This window comes from Ascidiella aspersa, chromosome 9 (genome assembly GCF_963924565.1).
Source record: "Ascidiella aspersa chromosome 9, kaAscAspe10.2, whole genome shotgun sequence".
In the NCBI taxonomy this organism is placed as follows: domain Eukaryota; kingdom Metazoa; phylum Chordata; class Ascidiacea; order Phlebobranchia; family Ascidiidae; genus Ascidiella; species Ascidiella aspersa.
The window spans coordinates 18761448-18783369 of NC_139455.1; the positions used below are offsets into that span (position 1 = coordinate 18761448).

The 21922-nt window shown below is 37.4% G+C and overlaps 2 protein-coding genes across 2 annotated transcripts in view; one reads left to right on the forward strand and one right to left on the reverse strand.

Moving 5' to 3' along the window:
- The window catches only part of LOC146133404 (uncharacterized), a 280938-nt gene that overhangs the window by 211852 nt on the left and 47164 nt on the right, over positions 1–21922 (reverse strand). The window lies entirely within an intron of this gene.
- LOC146133416 (disco-interacting protein 2 homolog C-like) overlaps positions 1–21922 on the forward strand; it is a 61634-nt gene that overhangs the window by 16433 nt on the left and 23279 nt on the right. The window contains exons 3-10 of the mRNA XM_083397288.1: positions 13455–13583; positions 14299–14433; positions 15260–15430; positions 16697–16831; positions 17518–17709; positions 18236–18294; positions 19156–19200; positions 19965–20098. Of these exons, the coding sequence (XP_083253414.1) occupies positions 13455–13583; positions 14299–14433; positions 15260–15430; positions 16697–16831; positions 17518–17709; positions 18236–18294; positions 19156–19200; positions 19965–20098 (1000 nt within the window). The remainder of the gene's footprint in view (positions 1–13454; positions 13584–14298; positions 14434–15259; positions 15431–16696; positions 16832–17517; positions 17710–18235; positions 18295–19155; positions 19201–19964; positions 20099–21922) is intronic.

Consider the following 21922-nt stretch of genomic DNA (forward strand, 5'->3'; position numbering starts at 1 on the left):
AATGCTGTCAAACGGCGCGGTAGTCCTCATAACAATATCCATTAAGTCGTGCTGAATACTTTCGGGTTAATGTGGTTAACCCTTGGCGATTGTGCTGGCAACGGTCGGGCCGCGCCGTGAAATACTTGACAATAGTGTCGCCAGTTTCGTCAGCAGGCAATTCGAGATTTAAGCGTGGGGTTTTGTGTTTCAAAATACCGATAGTTTAGTTGGCGACTGAAATCTCCTTTTTAACCTGTTTTATGCAACAAAACGGTCAGTGTATTTGGACGCCTTTCAATCGCTTTTTGCTTTGTCATTGTCTAATGCGAAAATGCAGCAACAAATATTTTATCGACTGTTGGTTAAGATCGAAGTAGCCCCTGAATTTAACCATGGGTTTATTAAACGTCCTAATTCCATTTGAAAAGACAGTAGACCCATCTAAAAGTCCATACCTAATGATTTGAGAAAACAGTTGAAATAAGTCGAAAAAATAAAACCAATATTTTGGCAAAAAATTAAAAATAACCCAAAATAAATCACACGGCTCTGTTAACAATTCGATTAGAACCTAGCTCAAACACATGGCTTCTCGCAAGTAAGATCTAAATTCGAATTGGCATTCCTCTCACACATTCGTCTGTGTTAACTGGAATTATCCAGATGCCGAACTCGTCAGGGCAATTCCTTTCACATTGCTTCTGAAACTTGGCAACCGGCGCCATTTGCACGCCCCACTTGGCCCCAATCGCTGCGCTCTCGTTTGTTCTGCTTTCGTACGTGACCCCCCTAGCCCCCCTCTGTCTCCTCCCCACCCGCAGACAGCGGGAACCCACCCCAAGCCCCCGCGTTACCATTGTCACCCAGACGTTAAGCTTAAAGCCGTTGTTATTGTGGTGCAAGACTGCTGTTAAAATTTTAGAACCAATTCAACACCAGTGATAAAAGGTTGATTAATTTCTGCTGCCTTCGCCGGTAAGAAACTAACCAAGTATGCCACGAGAATATTGCGTGATCAGATTTGATACAGTTAAAAAACATAAACAATATATTTTTGACCCTTTATTTTGTTACGTACTCTTGCCATTGTAATTTCTACCCCTTCCATTGATTAGCCTGATCCCTTAAGGCTGTGGTTCCCAACCAGGGTGGTTAAAAAGTTTTGCAGGGATGCTTAAAAGTGAACCCATAATAAACAGTATTACAAGTTATCTAGTATTTATTTTTCCGTAGCTTAAGAATATTATGAAAGCGGGTTCGTGACTATAACATTGAGAAACGTTTGAGTCTTTAGCTGTTATCACCGTATTATTCCTTTTTATTAGAAAGAGGAGGTCAAACACAAGGGGCACCAAGCGTATGCAAGGGATATAAGAACTTATTGTTTCTTCGTACATATTTTTACGTTAATTTTTGTAGTTTTTTTGTTTTGAGTCTCAATTATGCGTCCCTCGATTATGACACAAGTGCATTGGACCTTGCGACCTAACGTTGATAAAAATTATTTTATTTAAACGGTAGCAACCTTTTTAACGCATGGTTCTACAACCAACAACACATGGACGGGTCCGAAACAAATTTTGTACAAACGAGTGCGCACAATACTGTACTTACTCTGAAAAAGCTGCACAATTTCCTGGTAATTAAGTGATTATTCTCTTCCTTCCAGGGCGTTGTACGATTTCAATTCGCTATGGGCGTAAACCGGCATTGTGAAGTGCACAAAATGCACCAATAACAACCCGACATAAGCGAGTTTAGTGGCGCTGTTATGTTTGAAAAGCCGGCGTCGGTTTTCAACTCTACTTTTGATATTTGAGCTCATATGACTAACTTCTATTGCCGTTGATTATAATGCAAGTCGGTTCTTTAATTTAATGACCCGTGATTTTAAGACCAATTTTTAGGTAAAGTTGTTGCACTTAAATTATAACTTACACGTAGACCCGTTTTTTACTTTTTATTTGTTTTGTCTCTTTTACATTTAGACCAATTTGTAGTCTTTTAAAAGCACAAAAGAAAAAAAAAATATTTTCTCTGTAAATCATAAAGTCGCGCCAACTTGGATTAAATTGTGACCGGCTTTTCAAAGCACTCACTAGTCACCATTATGGATATTTAATAACAATTATAGTAAAAACAACGTCGAACAACGATTTTATTGCGCACGTATTAATCCACCAAACCATTGATTTTTTCTTTGTTTTTTACGCAATTAGCTCCGCAAGTCGTTAAAACGATGTCGATTTTTCCCTTTCGGTCAGCTGTTTGGCCGCGGGGGTCGGCCCGGTTTAAAACACTTCTAAACATCGTCGCGATGATAATTGGCGTCGTATGGGTTCGCACCGCCGGTCAGTGTTTGGTTGGTCAGTTCTGTATTGACCACTGGTTAATGGCGTTGCTGGCATTTTTGTAACTCTGGCGTTGACGTCAAAGCTCGCTCGATATTGATTTGGGAAAATTCCCATGCCGTTAAGTTCGGGTTTTTTGCAGACTTTATTACGTCATAAACCTTTACTGACTGCTATGTTTACTTTCAAATTTTATAAAGTACCTCAAATAAAAGCGCGTGCAAAGACAGGGACCTAATGGTTTCAATATTTTGAAAGCATTTATACCAAGCTAAATATATGTGGCCCAAATGTACCTTTCTAATATTTTAAATATAATTTATCTAATCCTAATGCTTTTCTGCAACCTCAGGACATTATGTTCCAAAGTTCCATGTAGCAACGGTCATACACCGCATAACGGTAACAAACCCACTCCTTGATTCACCAGAGTCGCTTATCTTTGCTACGATGTCTTACAACTTTCAAATATGCGCTGTGTTGCCTTCAACCAATGCTACATGATACGCCAGTGTTTCTCAACCTATGAGTCGTGACCCCAAATTGGGTCGCCGTCTAATTTGGTTGGGTCGCCGACTGCAGTAGTTTTACATGATTTAAGAAGAATGGTCCAGAGCGAGATTTCTACCGAATTTTAGAGAAATATCAGGGGGAAATACGAAGACCATTTTGATAAAAAAATCTAGATTTATTTATGCCATTTGACATAGGTTGGTTAACTGTTAAAAAGTTCGGTGCATAGAATTGGGTCGGCAAAGCTTCGCTGTTAAATTTACGCTTCGTGTTCGTGTGGCCGCAAAAAATGTTTGAGAAACACTGTGTTACGCCATGCGCTAACATGACCAGTTACAATCTTAGTCATCAGAGATTGAACTTTTTAAGCAGCGAAACACCAGCGGCCAGCGCATATCATCACCAGGTGTCCTCAGATTAGATACCCAAATATATCGAACCCTAAAATCGGACAGTAGTTCGCAACCCCTGTGGGCACTGCCCCCTTTGATAGAATCTCAACATTTTTCACCCCCCCCCCCTCCAGAATGTCACGTTTTGTGCTTCACGAAACGTCGCTAGGAAAGTCGAGCAATCCTAGTAAAAGCCATAAACTTAAAATGAACTGGTGAATAGTTAAAATAATATATGCTCTTGTCCCCTCCGAATACCACTTATTGGAATACCATCAAAATAGGGCGAGGATTTATTGCTTAACGTTTGGTTAAGCAGCCATATATACGCCCTCTTGTTTATTCGATACATTACCATGTTTAAAGATAAGATATCAAACCTGCGTCTGCGTTTAACGTTATCTTGGCTCGCGTGCGGTCGCGCTATACAATCGTTTTACAAGGCCGTCGAGATATATTCCTAAAGAAGCGACAAGCCAGGACCGACTCACACTCTCGGGCGCCCTTCTCACCAAGCGAGCCAAACAAGTAAACAGGACAAGCCCCGTAAATCACTCCTTCGGGCGACGTAGCGCTCGCGACCGTGATATTCGTACGGAATCTCACTTTGCGGTTGGAGTCAGACCGACCAGTGGCGCTTTATATGAACAAGCGCTTACCCTGTTGTTTTTTCATTTTCAGGTATCGTTGAGATTATGAAAAATTGAGCCGACTGCCCTTTTTCAGTTGTCGTAAATAGCTGATTTAGGGTTGAAATAAGGCTCACAAGTTTCATATCAAAACGAGCTTGGTGATTTTTCTTACTGCTAGTAATGGCTCTGCTGTGCGTTTTGGAATGTTAAGTCCCGAGTGCTTTTGTCGTATCGTGCGACACATGTCAGTAGCTGGTTTGGCAGTACGCAGAGGAAAAGCGTTCATGTTTGTTTCAGTGCCTTTGATAGAATGTTAAAACTCCCATGTTTTAAAATTTGACAGTAGTACAATCAGTAACAACGCTCAAAAGTATAAAAATTGGTAAGCATTTATTGTAAGCTTAAACAAGATGTATGGCCGGTTTTGCGATTGCAGTCTTTTATACCATGTATATTTTGGTTTTAGGATCATATGTTTTTACAATAAAACCAGTCTACTAAATTCAGAAATGTTGTTATTATGTGTGTTTCTTTAAAATTTGCATACCGTAACCACGCTGGGTAGAGTGTTCCTAACACCTTAAAACTTCCTAAAGAATCAAACGTTTACCACCGGAACGTATTGAATTCTAAAAAAACGCCGATCAAAGCCGATACATCTTCGGCATTTCAGCCGAAGTTTGTTTATGGGCGAAATACTCGCTCCCATTGACTCGGTCGCTGAATAAACTGGAAGGATGTAACTACGTAGAAGAAGTTGTTAGCTATTTCGAGCGTTTATACTTATTTCGAGAGAGGAAGCGTGCCGGAGCGGTCAACGTTATTTCTAGATGGTTGTTTTTTACCTCTTAGTTTAGTGCTAACATATTGAACTCTTGAATTAAAAAAGGAAGTTCTTTAGAAGGGTCCGGTTTAAACAGATGGCATCTTGGAAGTGATTTTTAGTTCGACTAGAATTAGATGAATATTTGAAAAGTTACAGAAAATTTGCCTGTTAGCAGTTTAGCCAGCTTTGTTTCAGACTTTACCAAACGCAATAAAGATTCCTGTTTAGAGTGTTATTCCCAAAAAACTGTTGTGATAGCCGTTGTTTAAAGGCCGATAATTTTAGTTTAAGCAGCCTTCTTAGCTTACCAAGCTATAAAAATGAGTACAATAGCGTAGCTGAAAAATATGTTTGACAACTCACTCTTTTACATTTGCAATTTATAAGGGTGCCGCCAGTAAAAGAACTTGAAATGCCAGACAGGCAAACGGTGGCATGTTTCGGGTAAAACATTACAAGCCTCAGACTGCAAACCTGATGTAGGCGTGTTTTGTCATCTTTAAATTGCTTAAAATCGTGTCTGGACACCGACTGAACTATCCGGGCTTGTGCTTTCAAAGAAAATGGCTAACCTCAAAACAAGCCTGGCAGGCGAAGATTTTAGCCTACACTGTGTAACCTATGTACCTGCAGTTGTGCCGCTTATTTTTACGAAGTTGTAATGCTCTAATCGTGCACAAGCCTACGTCAATCAAAACAGCAGACTTCGTCAATCTGGGAGATTTGACGTGGGCCGATTGTAATGCTTTCTAGGTCTGTGATTTTTCGATATTTTTTCTTCGTTTTATTGACCTGCTAGTTGCGTTACAGCAGTATTCTTTATCCTGAGTCAATTTGATAGCGTTTTAGTAGCAACCAAATATACTTTTCGTTAGTAACTGAGGTACAAGTCTAAATCTTTTGTGAATTTTACATGCAGAAATCAACATAAATAACCGAGTTTTATGAAAAAAATGCTTAATGAACACTTAATTTCGACCAAAATCATTCGTCCAAACGACCTAAGTCAAGTCAAGTTATTTTGCACAAATGCTTAAGTTAAGTCTTTTATCAACAGTGAATTAAGTGCACTTAAGTCAAGATCCTTTACTCAAGTCGTTACAAAACTGGTATCAATTGTTTTTTTTGCCAACGTATAAACATCGATAGCTTCATAGATTTTTCATTATTTTTATTACATTTTCTCAATTTTTTTATTTCCGTTAATTGCACCGCGAAGGTCCGTTTGGTCGGGAAGTTTTTGCCAGTATAAAAGACTAAAAGCCACGCCCATAAAGCCGGATCCAGTGTAAGCTTGTTGTGAATTTATGGGTAAACAGCCTAACATCGTATCGCCGTGACGTAACGGTCTTCAATGTTTGCCATCAACGACTCTTGCCACTTTGCGGCTTCAGTTTAACAGTGAAAATGTTGTTTCGTTGGCCGTATGGCGTTGTTTTGCCATATATCACAGTCGGCCAATTTTTTTTCTGTATCTTGTTAATTTTGTTGACGGTTGATGCTTCAGTTGAGGCAATTTCGAGTAAGTTAACTTCGTCAAAAAAGAACTGTTCCAAGATAAAAAAAAATACTTTATGTCATATTTTGTTGTGGATATCGACATTTGGAGCCCACCTTCTAAATCATTTTCACCTTTGGGAGTGAACATTTCGAATCTTTAGACGAATCTTTGGAGGTACAACAAAACCATCCTATTACTTTTCGGTATATTTTGCAATTAAATTTATGCCATCAAATTTAATTTTGCTCAACCCTTCAAGACACTATCCGTGCGATACTGACAGGCTACACTTTATTCCTTTGAAAAAGGATACGAAAACACAATGGTCGATTAAAATTGTAAACAGCATTGTGGCGTTTGAAGTTGTGCCATCCTAAATTTACCAAAGCCCAGCAAAGTCGTCCCAAAATAGCACCACTCTTTTATATTGTGGCTGCGCGTATTGCTCTTACTCATCTGAAGTGACGACTACAATTATCTTTATTGGCGATGTGATAACCTCAAACGAGCTTTTCACGTTGTTACAATTGCGCCACTGTATTTCAACATGAGCTAAAAATTGCACCAGATTTTCCCGATTTCGCACAACAATGTTTTTCAATTTTGATGTATAAACTCGAAAGGTGTTTTTGGCGACGGCCTTGTGATGGACTTACTTACTGTGTGCGAAAAGGAAGTTTGAAATCTACTTTACAAGACTTGTTTAAATTGATATCACGAACTGCCAGATGAGCAGTGTAGTTATGTTATGAATATTTCCTCTATTGGGTTGTTAGGTTTGAAAATGCACTGTAAGGACACATATACAAGAGACACAAACTTCACAGCAAGATGAAACTCTTAAGTATTTTGAGCATTTTTTAATTTCACTTGTGTGGTCCCTAGTCGACTGCAGTAAAGCATCCAAGGACTTTGCGCGGTGCCTGTAGATTTGCAGCAGCGAAAATACAATGTTTCAATCCGCCAATCATAGCATTTCAATATACAAAACCAAACTTGTAAGCCTACAAAGAGCCAAAAAAGTTAAAATACTCCCAGTTTCCAGACCATAGATTTGCAACAATCAAGACCATTCTCCATTATAAAAAATGACCTTGTAGAACAGCGAAAGCGAATCAAATCGTACCCCATATTTTGAAAAATTCATGAATGTGCGCCTGGCTGTAAAACAACCAAAGAGAGGGTTTTCAAAAAGTGACGTCACCACAAGCAAATCGCAGGAATTGAGCGGTCGTGCTTCGTTGCGCACGATCGTATGCTCTCGCACTTTATTATAACCTTGCTCTGAAAGTTTCCGCATTACGTAGCCTCTTCGGTTGTGCAGTCAGTCGACTTGAGCGAGTTTCAAGCCAACAGAAACAGCGGTTATGGCAATGTAACACTGGTGCTGTGCCCTCTGCAATAGGGGAATGAGGCCTGCACGTTGCCAGCGCTCTTTTGGCTCCCGTGGGAGTTAACAGGCGACCAGACCTCGACGTTCTTATCAGTTTTCGAGTAATGACTTGTGGCTGCCGCCTTTCTACAGCACTGCTGCTGATGGCTGCCCCGAGTTAATGGGGCTTCGCATTTTTGCGATTCGTCTGCCGCATTGTCCCTTTGAAACTGCTTTTACTTTAGCATTGGTAAACTAGGTGCTTCTACAATTCTTGAAATACAAATGTTTGTGTGATTTTTACCGCATTTCATTTTAATTTCATCATTCCGCGACCTGTTAATTTGACTTGGTGGTTTCATACCTTGCGTTTTTTAGGTGTAAATATGCATCATAAGTAAATTAAATATTTTCCGTTCTGAACACCAAAAGCTATTGTCAGATAAAATCATTTAAACTTAACAGTTTTTGAACAGCGAAATTTTACTGGGAAAATCCAAATTTACTTATTAATTTAGTTTAAGACCATTTCAGTGCGTTTAACAGTAACATTACTGTATATTTTATAGTTGAGTAAGTTTAGGCGCAAGATAAACCACAAGGTATTTCCTAACAGCCGCCGTAATGATTCAAGTGCGCGGTGCAAATTTCCCGGAAAAACTCGACTCGCCAATCTGCCGTTTTCACGACGTCATTAGAGCGTCGTATTTGCGTCAAAGATTTAGACTAGCGCGTGGATTTAAATACGGCCAAAATATGCCTTCGAGCAACTCGATAAAGACTGAAGCCATATACACGGAAAACACGTGTGCTGCCGAATATGTTGCGTAATGACAAGTCTGCTGTCTAGACAAGCCAAAAGCGTGCACAGAAAAAGTGGTTTAGGCGTGGGATCTAGACGTATAGCTAACTTCCAGCTGTGAATAAAAATTAATATCGGTTTTGGGCTTCACCATCTTTTCACTTTCGTGTAACATTTTTATTGGGGCTTTCAGAAGTAAAAAAATAGCTTTGTAAATTTTAAGGATTTTGTTGGATTGGTTAATAGGTCGCAGTGGCGTCCATATCGGTAAAAGGTCAGAAGTCATCGTTAAATCAAAGCTGACGATTGACAGACACTAAGTGCACTTAGCCAACCTTTCGTGATGTTTTAACCCCCCTTCGCCAGTTGAAATCACCACTTTATAATATTTCGGAATCTCTCTTTTTTGCAATTTACCTTTTTTGAAGTTAACACTTTGCAGCGCCACTTCAAAAATGGCCAAATTCTTATTTTATTCAGGTTTTTTGTTTTTAATTCTATGGCTGGGAACATTGCGATTTATAAATGCGGTGATCTCTTTTTTCTATCATGTTTTATGCATATTTCCCACAGCTAGAATTAATATAGCAAACCAGCCATCCACGCCTGCTACAATATTTCGTTCCTTTTTCAGCGCAAATGCCACTGTACTAGGCGATTTTGAACACAGTCTGTCCCGATTTTTTTGTGCACGGCAAAGGGAGACTGCTACTTGAAGGGTGATTTGGGGTTATCGCCATCTCCAACGCCGCCATGTACGACAAAGCCAATAGCCGCTTATCGCTGGTAACTGCCGCTTTTCGCATTGTCTGTTTACTCAGTTGCGTAAGCCCGCTCACCTGTTGACCTCGAGAGAGGAAAAACTGCCAGTTCTTTGTGGCGCGCATTTTTGAATTTTGTTGTTGCGAGCCCGAAAGCTCCATGTAACGACCTTTGGCCTTGAGGCTCGATTTACGACCTTGAGCTTCGAAATATGACCTAGAGGCGCAAATTCGCGTTTTACGGCTTCACGATTGCGACAGGTACGAGCAAAGATAACCGGATTCGATGGTTGTTTGTTTTTCATCGCGCCGAGTCAGATTTCGCGCTATTTTTCCTGACTAAGATTGTTTTTTTGACGAAAGGAGTTGTTTGCGAGCTGTCACAGCCACATGCTTTCGTTTTGTTTTTGGGGATTGCGTGTGAATGACATGTTTGCGCAAGGTGCTTTGCTTTAAACCGGAAAACATTTCCACCAATCTGAACCCACGCAAAGTGTTCTGGCAAATTGATTGACATACATGACATATTTGTTGTCTGTATATGGTTCTATTGCAACCATATTGTAGATTTTCGAGCTTGACTTTTCTCCTTAATAAAATGTTTTGAATTGTAAAGTTAAAAACCTTTAAAAAATATACTTATATCTTGTTAAATATGGCAAAGCGATTTTTGTTTTGAATATAACAGATTTGCTGTATGGCAGCATATTGTCATTTTATTTACACCACCGAATTTATTTTATGCAGTGTTTTGTGGTGCTGTTCTCAGGAACTTTTGCTGATTCACTTTCAAACAATGAATTGGTTTACGTTTTTCTTGGAACTGATTCAGCTATTTTTATAAAACGCAGATTTATCATTACGGAGAAACGTCGTTACAATTCACTGCACGAAAAACGTTTATTTAACTTCATATTGCCTTGATATCATAGCGCTATTTTTCAACAGCCGGCATCAAATGTTAATTTCGTCACGTTTTGTCGAAAGATTATGATAAATTTTGACAAATTTCAAGTCATATTTGGGCTCTTGTGATTTCTTATTGTCTAATTGGCTGCCCGGTAGGCAATTCACAGAAAAACATTCCACGAACTGAAAAGTATAAAGATACCTTTTTTTGAACGAAAACCAAATGCAATTTATGAAACATGGAAAAACTAAAAACGCGACCAACACAAGATAAAAACAAACGAGTTTACGAACTAAAAAAACAACAACATAAGATTAGTATATATTATATTTTTCCACAACAGAATCTTGCCCTTCAACAGAATACATAATGTCGACGATAAAAGTTCTAAAAAAATTAATAGCTTGAGAAGCGCACCGCCTCAAACCAAAATCAGCAAATAAGGTCCAAATTTAACCTAAGATATAAAGAAGTTTTAAAAAAAATGTGATGTGATGATCAAAATATTTTAGCAAATAAGTCTTCGTTTAAACATAGTTTTACGATAGGCAAAGTGGGGCCACGTCCTTTAGTTTGTCCCCGAAAGTTCAGATTTACTCAGCTGATTGATCATCTCTCAAGGAAGCGCCGATACTAAGCGCGACACTTAAGGACGCCGGTGTCTTCAAAACTGTTTGAACAGATAATACAGACCAGTGCGTGTCGCTACTTGTAATGTCTTAAAATATCGTAGCGCAGATGATATCTGCTATCACGTGACGTACCGATACTAGGGTGGTGTCGGTGCCGATCCTATACCAAATTAATTTAATGGCTTTAGCCATGGTTAAAATATATTTAAGTTTCCCAGCTAATTTTTTGCGCAAGAGCCCCAGAATACATTACGTTTGTAGGTTTTAATTTTAATCAATATTGCTTTGTTGACTACAGTAATGACGTAATTTGCTGTCGGATCATATCTACCCTACTTTTGTCGAATTTCGAACATCAGCATAGAAATCAAATACAAAGTAACGGACCGCCTTAGTCGCTACCGCCGTTCTAACCTTCTGCGCTTCTACCATTCTCGCGTCTCAGGGCGCAAATCTTTTGTATTATTCTGTGGGCTCCGGATCGGGAAAATGAAACGCCTTCTGCTGGTCGGGCGTTTGCGCGAATAAAACCCCAACCTTGTCCAATCGATGTTGGAAGCTTTTTCAACTTCGGGAAAATTGTGTTCCGCCACACTGGAGCTGTCGTTACGCCGCTAATGCTGAAAATGCCAGCGGTCGTAAAATGTTTAATTTCCCCCGTCGAGCGGCGTTTAACACGCGCGCTTGTGATGTGGTTCCTGGGTCGGTTTCGTACATGGCTGAAACCCAGCCTACGTCATGTAAAGTTCTCTGCGGACTTCCTTGTTTTGTTGTTGTTGATGAAACGATCCGAGCTCTCTAATAAAATATAAGACCCTTAAGCGGCTGGTTATTGTCTCGTGTGGCATAGCGAAGTTAATGTTTTACAGTCCAGGTTATAAGTGATAGAGTTTGGTGGCCATGTTAAATCTCTCTGATGGCATCACAGTACATCAGTTGTTTTTATTCTGAAGCAATGAGTTGATGTGTTTATGTATTTTCCTACAAGAGCGGCCATGTTATGGGTGGTTTGCTTCGTAGGAGTATTTCGTACGCATAGGAGGGTCAATGTTTTACGTTTTTTTTAAGATTTGGTTGCGATTGACAACTTAATGTTGTATTTCTGTCGTTTCGTTTAAAGCCGTGGTTCACAAGGATCGTTTTGCCGAAGAAAGTTATATTTCAAAGGATTAGTAAATTAAATTTGCGAATGCCGAGAACGCACAAAAAAAAAGACGTTTACTATTTCGACTAGTAACTCGGTGGTTGAAAGCAATTCGTTATAGCTTATCAAAGTTAAAACACTCTTTAAATAAGACAACGCTTGTAAACGTTTCGAATATTTCTTTTTAACACGGTCGAGGTAGCAATTTAATAAAAATTGTAGTCTGGTTACATGGACACGCTGTGTTGCACAGCCCGGAAATTTAAAGTTAAAATTAATAGCGTTACTCGTTCACGCCATGCATCTGACTTCCGTGAAGGCTTTAATGATTCTTTTCAAATAAAACCTTTAACCAGTGTGACGTCATTATCACGTGTCGTTAAATAAGAACGTTTGCACAATGCTACCTACTTTAGTATAGGCAAAATAATTACAAAGCTTTACCTTACAGCCGATACTACGTCCACAAAATCGTTTGATTGTCGCTTTTGGTCTGATAAAGGCCCCGGCCCCGCACAAAAACCTGTCAGTCCCATCGCAACTTACAACCTTGCAATTCGCTCGAAAGTGTGGGAAAGTTTGCCTTCGCCTCTCCAGGAGTGCTCGCATAATCCCTTGACCGGGGCCCGAAAAACCTTTTTCGCCCTGACTTGCAACTGCCCGCTGCTTCGCCAGCATTGTGGCTAATAGCGTCGGCAATGGTGAAAGGCTAGCGCCCGGCTTTCGTGCTAATTATGCCTATTATCGCGCTAGTCCGGCCGCTCCATTTACACAGTGCCCGGTTCGCCGCCTTGGGCCTGAATCGACGCAATCGTAAAAGTTCCCATAAAGGTCGTTGTTGTGTTTTGTGCTCACCTCTTTTTCTTCACGACCGGCCGGCCAACCTTTCTTTGTGAGCTTGTTTACACCCTTTTCTCTGTTTGCTAACTTGTCAGGGGTGCTGTGTCGTTTGGACGATTGTGCTGTTACAAATTTCTTTGGACTTGTTACAAACTTATTGCTGTTGATTTATAAAAAAAAAATGGTTGCATTGTAGTGAAGGTGCGTTACATAACTTTCTCAGCAAGAAAGACTGTTTGTTGAACAGTGAAATAAACGTTTTACCTGTATTAATGCTCCTCCATTCAATGACCTGCTCAGTTGCAGTATTCATGAAAGGAAGTTAGCCACAATGCAATATTAAAATAGACAATACTTTGAACTAGATTGCTATTGTTTAAGCACAACCATAAGTCAGTTATTGGTATGGGAATCAGCTCATGACTATCTATTATTAATTTGCAGGATATTAGTTTGGCAATACTGTATTCTCATATAAAATGCGAGGACCATTCAAACATTTCTCTTTTGTTTCACTTAAAAAAGTAAGCTGTTTACAAACTCTGACCAAGGAATTAATTTAATTTGTATAACTATGTAGTAGGTTTTAAAAAGTCTTAATTTATAATCTGTTGCAAATTTCCTAACAATGTATATCGTCCCCCCCATTTATAGTCCCACAAATTAAAAAATATTTTGTGATTACTTATAATTTAAAAGAATGTACATATTTAAACCAACTTGTTCAGGAAAGGTTGATAAACTGTAAATACATTTCTTAATGTGACATATATACTAATAGTTTTTATTTTTCTAGTGCTCGTGGAACCAGAAGTGACATCCCAGCAACGCAGAGGTTCAAACGACAAGCATTCAAGGAAATCGCCGAACAGAAGCGCAATGAACAGAAGACGGCATTCAAGGCGCGATGATCGATACAGATCAGGTTTGATATATTGTGTTTTATGCTGTCTCTTCCAAATTTGTTTGCTGCTAGGTGGTTTGCAAAATTTTGGATCTTTGTTAATCCATAGTTGCCAAATAGTCTTTATATCTTTAAAATGATTTTAATGGTCTGTGGATTTATTTGTCTGCTGCTTACTGTATGTTTTTTCAAAGTGCTGAGTAAAACAAAGTTTTGAACTATTTGTTGTTATGTAGCGTATTGCGATTTATATTGTTTTGGTTTTTAATTATATTTAAAATGTCTTAAGTAATCACAGTTTGTTTCTTTGAAAACCTATCAGTTTTCTTAAAATGTTTTTGAAATTATTGCATAAAAATATGTGACAACCCTAAATCCACCACCTTCATCACATTTTTGACACTTCATTAAGGATGTCAATAAGCCGTTTTTAAAGTTTTTACAAATTATGTTTTATCTGTGGTTATGTAGTTTATCAGTTATCATAAGGCTAGCTAAAACTTATTCAAAGCGGTAAATCTTAATTTGAAATATCACCATGTGTAGATAAGTTTAATGTGGATATCCGTGTTTTTACCAAAAATGAAATATAAACACCAAAAAGGGTCCCCAATGTCATAAAATCTGTTTTGTTTCTGGCTTATACAATGTAAAGCCCGGCTTCATTGCATTGATCTGTACTTCATACTCTATTATCATAAACAATCTTGAACATATATATTGTTGTTACCACCAGATGCTCACTCTGAAGCGGTCCTAGCCGCCCTGGCCAAGCACAAGACCAAACGGATTCCGGTGCTTCCCCTCCCAGTGAAGCGCCGTTCCCTTATGGTCCACGGGATTCAAGGGGAAACGCACATTGAGAGTTCAGGTGTGTACTTTTTAACTTCTATCTTTTTTTGTTTCTGAATTACAGCTTAATATTGGCAAAATTTCAAGAAAAAATTGCTATGTTAAAATATGTTGTCCTTAATTTTAACGATTTTTTGTTTGGCAATGTGTTTTGCAAATTTTTAGTGTGGATTTGATTTCACTTTTTTCATAAAATTTAACACTGTAAACTAGGATTTTAAAAGTGTCTTAAATTGAAGAGTTTAGAACTCCCTATTTCAAACTGGAAGTTCAACGTAGTCTAAACACCACTTATGCCCCAAATTAGGTGTGTAGGTGCTGTTTTATGGCTGGTAGACCTTGTGCTAAACCTATAGGTCAAGTCTGATTTGATTTCTTGATAAGATTTTGTCTTCAATTTTTGCCGAAGATAATCTTATGATAAATTTTTGTTTACTATGTTATAACCGAAACTCACATTTTCATGGAATTGCTAAGCAACTTGCCTGAAAGCTAACAATTCGCCTTGTGTGGCTGATGCCACCAGTATGGTTTTAACAGTAGACAAAATGGTAAAATAGATTTGCAAGCATGCTGTATTATGCTTTGTATTTGTTTTTGTGCCTGGGAAGTTTGTTATGCAAAGTGAGGAAGCTAAATCTTTTGATCTGTGATCAATTAACTATTTTTACAATTTTAATATATATTTGTCATACTTTGGTGGTTTTGATGTAATGTAGGGACACTAACTATTTATTTGAAAATAGGACTTGCAAAAATGCCTTAGACTACATTTTGGGCTTATATATAAACAAAAAAAATAAAGGCTTTTATTTAAAAGTTGTAATCTTTTAATTATTTTTAAGATGATGATGTACCAACTGACACATCAACCGGTGACGATGGGTCTTTGAAAAGAAGAAGCGACAACTCTTCGTCACCATCCAGTGCCCAGCCATCGCCTGTCACAGGCCAGCGAGTTTTGCCTCCGCATCTCCACATTTCTGCTCCTATGCAGCAGGTCGCTGACTTTTCTTGTATTAAAAATTAATATTTCATGTGACACCCGACTGCAGTCTCCTCTCTGGCCTATCACACTTGTCAATACTTAAAAGCTCTGGCATCCACCATATTATAATAAAATGCAGTAATTTAATGGGATTTTGTTGTTTCTCTGAAAAATGTTAGGCTAAAAAATTATAATAAAGTACAATATATTTCAAAAAATGACTTTTTTATTAGTTTATCCACCGTCATTATACTTTGTTATGAAACTGGTTTGCATTTCATGTAAGATTTTATCTTACTATGAATTGTAACAATCCCATAGGTATCAACACAAACTGATTATAGTTTTAATTTACTTGGCTTTGTTTTATCCATTTTAAGTTGGTGCATCTTGTTATGCTCTATGAATTATTGAGATGTACGCTTTCGTTTTTTTAACTTAGTACAGTGGGCTCCTAAATTATTCAACTGTCATTTTAAATGCACGGCTTCTTACTTAGGCTTTGCTCAAACAGATCTTGTTTTGTGATACTTTTTAGGCTGGATATAGTTAAAGTAACACTAAATTGAAAGTAACCTTGTTGCCAAAATAGCCTAATCACTTGAGTTAAAAAGTGTTATACCATTTAATTTTAAAACATGCAGTCATACTCATACTTGTAAAGGCAATGTTGAGATTGGTGTAATAAGAAAAATCTACATCCATCCCTGGTAAATCAACCAAACATTTTCTAATAATTTATTTTTTAAGGCTTTCCTTAAAAACATTACTTCAACTTTATGTAAAACATTTTGTTTCTGGTTAATTTCGTGATTAAAATCAAACAAAGTAATAAGTTAGACAATGATAATCAGTTTCTAATGGATTTGAGTTTTATTCGCTTTTTGTGTGCTCATTGTTTTGTATTTTGTTGTGGTTTAGATACTGTTTTTTTTTTCAGAAAACAATATGTAACTTGCAAGATACTGGTTAAACATATCAAAAACATTTTGGTCTTCAATTCTCATAGTGGTAGCTTGATGTATTTCAGGTCACACTTAGTGATTACTGTGTCTTAAAGACATGAATCACTTAAAGTCAATAAAAATATTAAAGCCATATGTTCAATAAAGTCGACATTTTGCAGTTTACAGACGTTTCAGCAATACCTCATGCCATCATTTTTTACACTGATGATGGCATAAGGTATTGCTTTAACGTCTATAAACTGCGAAATGTTGATTTTGTCGAAACTTAAAGTCGTGTTATAAACTCTTCTACTCTATTATTCAGGTTATGGTCGACGGCCCTGCAGGCAAGATCACAACTGTGGGGGAGTCACCCATCGGAAAAAAACACTCGCTGACCAAATCATCGTCCCAGCTGCCACGACCACCCCCAACCCCCCTTGCCACCAAACTGGCCGACATCATGCCACAAATTCTCCCTGGTGACTTGAAGTTTTTTTTATATGAGTTTGAATTGCAGTCGTTGGAGTTGATTATAAAATCAGTGATCAATTTTGAAAACCCCTAACTTAGTTTTACAACTTTTTCACTTGTAACAATTAAGTTTGGTCTAGTGGCAACCCCCCTTGCTACCAAACTGGCCGACATAATGCCACACATTTTTCTGGTAACTCAATTTTTTTTGTTATGTATTTGAATTGCAGTCGTTGAAGGGGATGTTTATTAAAATAGGTGAATTTAGAAAACCCTTTAACTTAGTTTTCCAACTTTTGCAGTTTTTTGTTTGGTCTTGTGGTAAATAAAGCCAAATTATGTTGTTTAGCAAGTAAAAGAAAATTGTGTTTTCAAACTTTCAAATTTGAAATATGATACATTTACATGGGTTTATAAAGCAATTTTAATATAAAGACTTCATATTTCACATATTTGTTTGATCATATTCATACCTTTAGGCTAGTGTTTTTGTTTTTTTCCAAATAAACTGCTGGTCCACTACAACCTTTTATGGATCCTTTATGGTTTTCATGTACCCTTGGTAAAAACTGCTTTAGGGAATAAGTCTCGCCACCACATTCATAAAATTTCTGGTCATTTGACTTATTATTCCTGTGTTTATACATATTTTTTTCAATACTAATTTTTCCTAATTTTTATCCAAAATTAATAGGCAGTCGTCCGTTGTCGCAAAACATTCCCCCGGACGTGGCCAACATCACAGTTCCGCCTCAGAACAGCTCAGCTTCCGTGAAAGCAACTGCAAGTTTGTCTTCACTCAAGAACGCCAATTCGTCGGACTCGCTGCAGAAGAAGATGTTGGCCAGCAGACCATCGATGACCAGCATTCAGGACGAGGAAGACGGTTAGTTTAAACTTCTACTGATTATTTAATTTAACAGTTAAATATATGTACCCAACCCTTTCCCATCACCCACCCGGTGCATAATGTACCTAAATTTACTGATGCCCAAATATGCTTTTTAAGCATTACATTTTATAATGTAATTCTATTTATCAGACGGCTTTGCATTTTTTTAATTTATTAGGAAATATTGCATTTGTGCCTAAAATTGTAAAGTTATAAATTTTTTAAGCCCAGCTCGCAAACATGTATTTATTTATCAGTTTTTTTTTGCTCAGTGCCTATAAGGTTTGTGTCAGCATAACTCATATTTTAAAATACATAAGCAGTGCAAATTTATCTATTTTATCTATTTTAAGAATGTGCTCTTTTTAACTCCTTCAAAAAGTCAAGTGGAAACTTATTTGGGTTTATTGTTTGAATTAAACAAATGCAGGAAATCTGGTGGTTTATTTGCTGCATAGCGTAAAATACAATAAACGCTTATGCTTTTTTGCAATATAGTCAAAATTGCTTTATTTTTCAGACAACATCGCTATCACCAAAGTTTCTGCCAAAATTCAGCAACTTCTCTTGACTCTTAAGGTAAAAAACTTTCTATATCTTTACCAGTTTTCTATATCTTTTTATATCTTTACCAGTTTTTGATTTTTGAAATAATAACATCGGTGACTACTCGATAAATCAAATAAATTGTATGACATATATTTATTCCCTGTGATTTGCATGGCTATTATTGATTTAGTGTGTTTTTTTTTAACTATCCAGACTTACCAGATGAATATTCTCTAAAAAAGTGGAGCAAAATAGTTTTAAAATATTGTTCCGCTTTTATTTTTTAACTTTCTAATTCAGGATGAAGCAAGAATAGCATTTATGGAATCGTTCTGCCAGGTTTAACTTTTCCGTCAACTTTCCGGCCTCACTTTTTAATTTGCCAACTTTTTTTGCACTTTTTTAATCTGTTAATTTACGTTGCTTTAACCTGGTCATAAGTTAAACTTTAACTTTTTAATTTCAGTATCGGCTTTATGTGGATACGATTTCTAACATTTTCTAACCTTGCAGTTCTACAGTTGTGTTTTTAACTTATTTTCCATTTCTAACTTCAAAAAAGTCTGTTTCCGTACAAAATCTCTAGTATCTTATCGAAGACCTTGTGTGTTCCTTTTTTAACTTGGTTAACAATTATAAAACCGCCAGACACTTTCTGTTAAATAGTAGTTATAAATAAATGTGTATTATTGCATCTTGTAAAAGGTTCTAAATATGACAAAACTCTACAAAGAGATGCTGGTTGCCGTTTTCATTGATTTGGTTTGGGTATAAACTACTTGAGCTTTTTTCCTGTATCTCAGTTTGGTTCTAACCTTGTGTGATCCGGGCTTATTTGCCAAACAAAATATCTACGTTGTACTTACTTACAATTTACAATTTGTTGTGCAGAGACCAAAGAAAAAGCCCCTTGCCGAGTACTTCCAGGATGAACAGGTAAGCTTCCGTGATCGAATTAGCTTTTTTCCGAAATCCGACCACAAAAGCTTTTCGGGCAAATCTAAACACTTAATCATTAAGTCGAACATGTTAGGAAATAAATTTGAGTAATATAGCTTACAAGAAACTGCAGAGTTTAATATTTGACATTTGTGGAAATATATACACGCGTCGTGTCAACGGTATCAAACGTAATCAGTTCGAATTTCATTGGAATATAGCAAAAGTAAAGCGCATACAAAGTAGCAATCTGGTTTAATCTTTTAATAAACCATTTTGTGCTTTGTTAAATTTTTGAAATGAAAAATAATAAGTTTGTTCAGATGCCCATATAAAAATTTTCACTCCACTTTAACATAGTTAGTACTTTAGTTAACAGGGAAGTCAAATCATAATAATTATAAAAAAAACTTCTATTTCGTTTAGATGTTCTCTGTAAAACAATGATCTACAGCAGGCCTACTCAGTATTCAATTCGCTTTTGCAAAGATCTACAATATATACAAAAGTTTAAGATATATCTAGTTTTTGTTTTAGCGAATATATTTTTTAAAATAATGCAAATAAAACGTCAATAGTTTAGCTACAGTCAGCTCGTGGGAGAAATATAAAGTATTTCGTTCTTGTGCCATTTACTGAATAAAGTCCAAATAAATCAGAAAGTTAACTCCCAAATATCGCCAATTAATTCTCTTATTTAAGTATTAAAAATCCGTGCCACCAATTTTGTTTAGGGAACTAATTTTTTTTCTTATGAACAGGAGGAACTTTTGGAAAACACGCCCCTGGACGAAAACGCCCCCAAATGCGAGGGTCCTGTGGCCCCCATTCGCGAGGGGGGAGCCATGCCAATGCAGACCAACATTCCTCACTCCATAGAGGCAGCCATTCACAGGTATGTCCTATATATATCGGATCGAAAAACGATTGGTGGTATCGCTACTTGTTATATACTATTGTAGGATTGCTGCCGATCCAAATATTGCACGCATTATCAGGCCGATGGTTTTTAAAAGTTGATGTCCACTGAAGTCTTTATCAGTTTACAAACAATAAACACAACGATGGTTACAAAACCTTAGTTCCTTAATTCGAATGAATTCACACAAAGTTATCAACACTAATAGCAATAAACACAGAACAAATATAAAACTTAATTTACACCGCAATAGAGTAGATGTTACCACTAACACAGGCGCGTCTCAAATGAAGGGCAAACAAGACACGTTTAAACGAGACACGTACATGCTCTAGGCAAAGCGCGCCACTAGGAGCAGTGTTTAAATAAAATAAAACACTAAGGTTAACAAAGTTTTTTTATTTTTATTTCTCCCTTACAAGCATCTTTTCCAAAAACCATAACCGATTAAATAACTTGTTTTTTATCCATTTTTCCTTCCATTTCTTTCCTGGAACAAATTTTCTTCTCAAATTTAAAAATTCCCACCTAATGGAGCCAAGTTGCTCCCTTTGAGTCCCACTGGTTTATACCGTTGGAGAACAACGCAGAGATTCCTAGGGTGAAAGATATGTTGGTCGAGAGCTATAAATGGATATCAGAAAGACAACTTACGGCTCCACACTGGGTTTAGTAATTAGCTGAGCGGTTAGCTGTAAAATATGAGAATTTTTTTTTCACTTCGGTTGAAGGAAAATAAAACGGACGTGTAAAGCAGAAACGACAAAAAAACAGTGTTGGCATCGAGGAAACTGTTACCTACAATAGATTTGGGCCTAAACTACCCTAATGTAACGTAAAGTATGGCCGTTATAATCTAATTAAACTTATAATCTAATTAATATAATTGAGTCGAGTTTATGCAAACCAAAGCAGGAAACGCGATACACTTTGTTTTTGTTACGATTTCCATGGAAAATGTGTAGTTTATCAATCATTCGACGGGTAACCCGTTTTGTTCGTTACTCGGTCGATCTACAATCTGGATTTTCTTGTCTACTGTTTTTGCATTTTGCCCGAAGTGCTTACCACGCAGCGTCGTATACAGAGCTTTATAACGCCGCTTTAAACGCGCCCAGCTGGTGCTGAAGTGGCCGTTTAAAGCCGAACCATTTATCAACCACTCATAAAGCGATGCCAGTTAAAAGCGTAGGGGAGTGCGTCGTTGTGAAACCGCAAATAGCAACAGGAAGCTCATTATTCTTGCCTGTCGATTGGCCTCAGCACATGTGTAACCGTTCTAACTCAATCAAGGCGTTGAGGTTACTGCTACCTGTCGTTATAGCGGGTCATTTATCACGCAAATCAAACCGGTCAAACCGCTGTGTGCCTAAATACCATGAAATATTATTTTCAATTGTGTTGCCTAATCTGCCAAAGAATTGCCTAAAGATTTGCAGTGATCTTCCTAATTCGCCAAGTCTGTCAGCCGATAAATTTCAAGTATGAAAATAGTGTTTCAAAAGTCTTTATGTGTTGGCCAAGGGGTGAAAAAGTCCAAACCATGTCCATATAAAGGAGAAATGGACGTACTTTATGTTGAGCAAGTAAACTAGTTAATAACTTAATGTGCCGTTTTTGTTCGTCCCATTTTACTAGGCTGCTTTCAAGACAGGCATGTAGGCCGGTCTACAGGGGGTCGCAAAAGAAAAAAAATATGTTATTGGTGTAAATCCGACTTTACTGTCTTGGTCTTGGACTAAATGTCTGTGCGTTGCATGAAAATTTTCCCACTGTTTTTTATCTTAGTTATCATTAGAG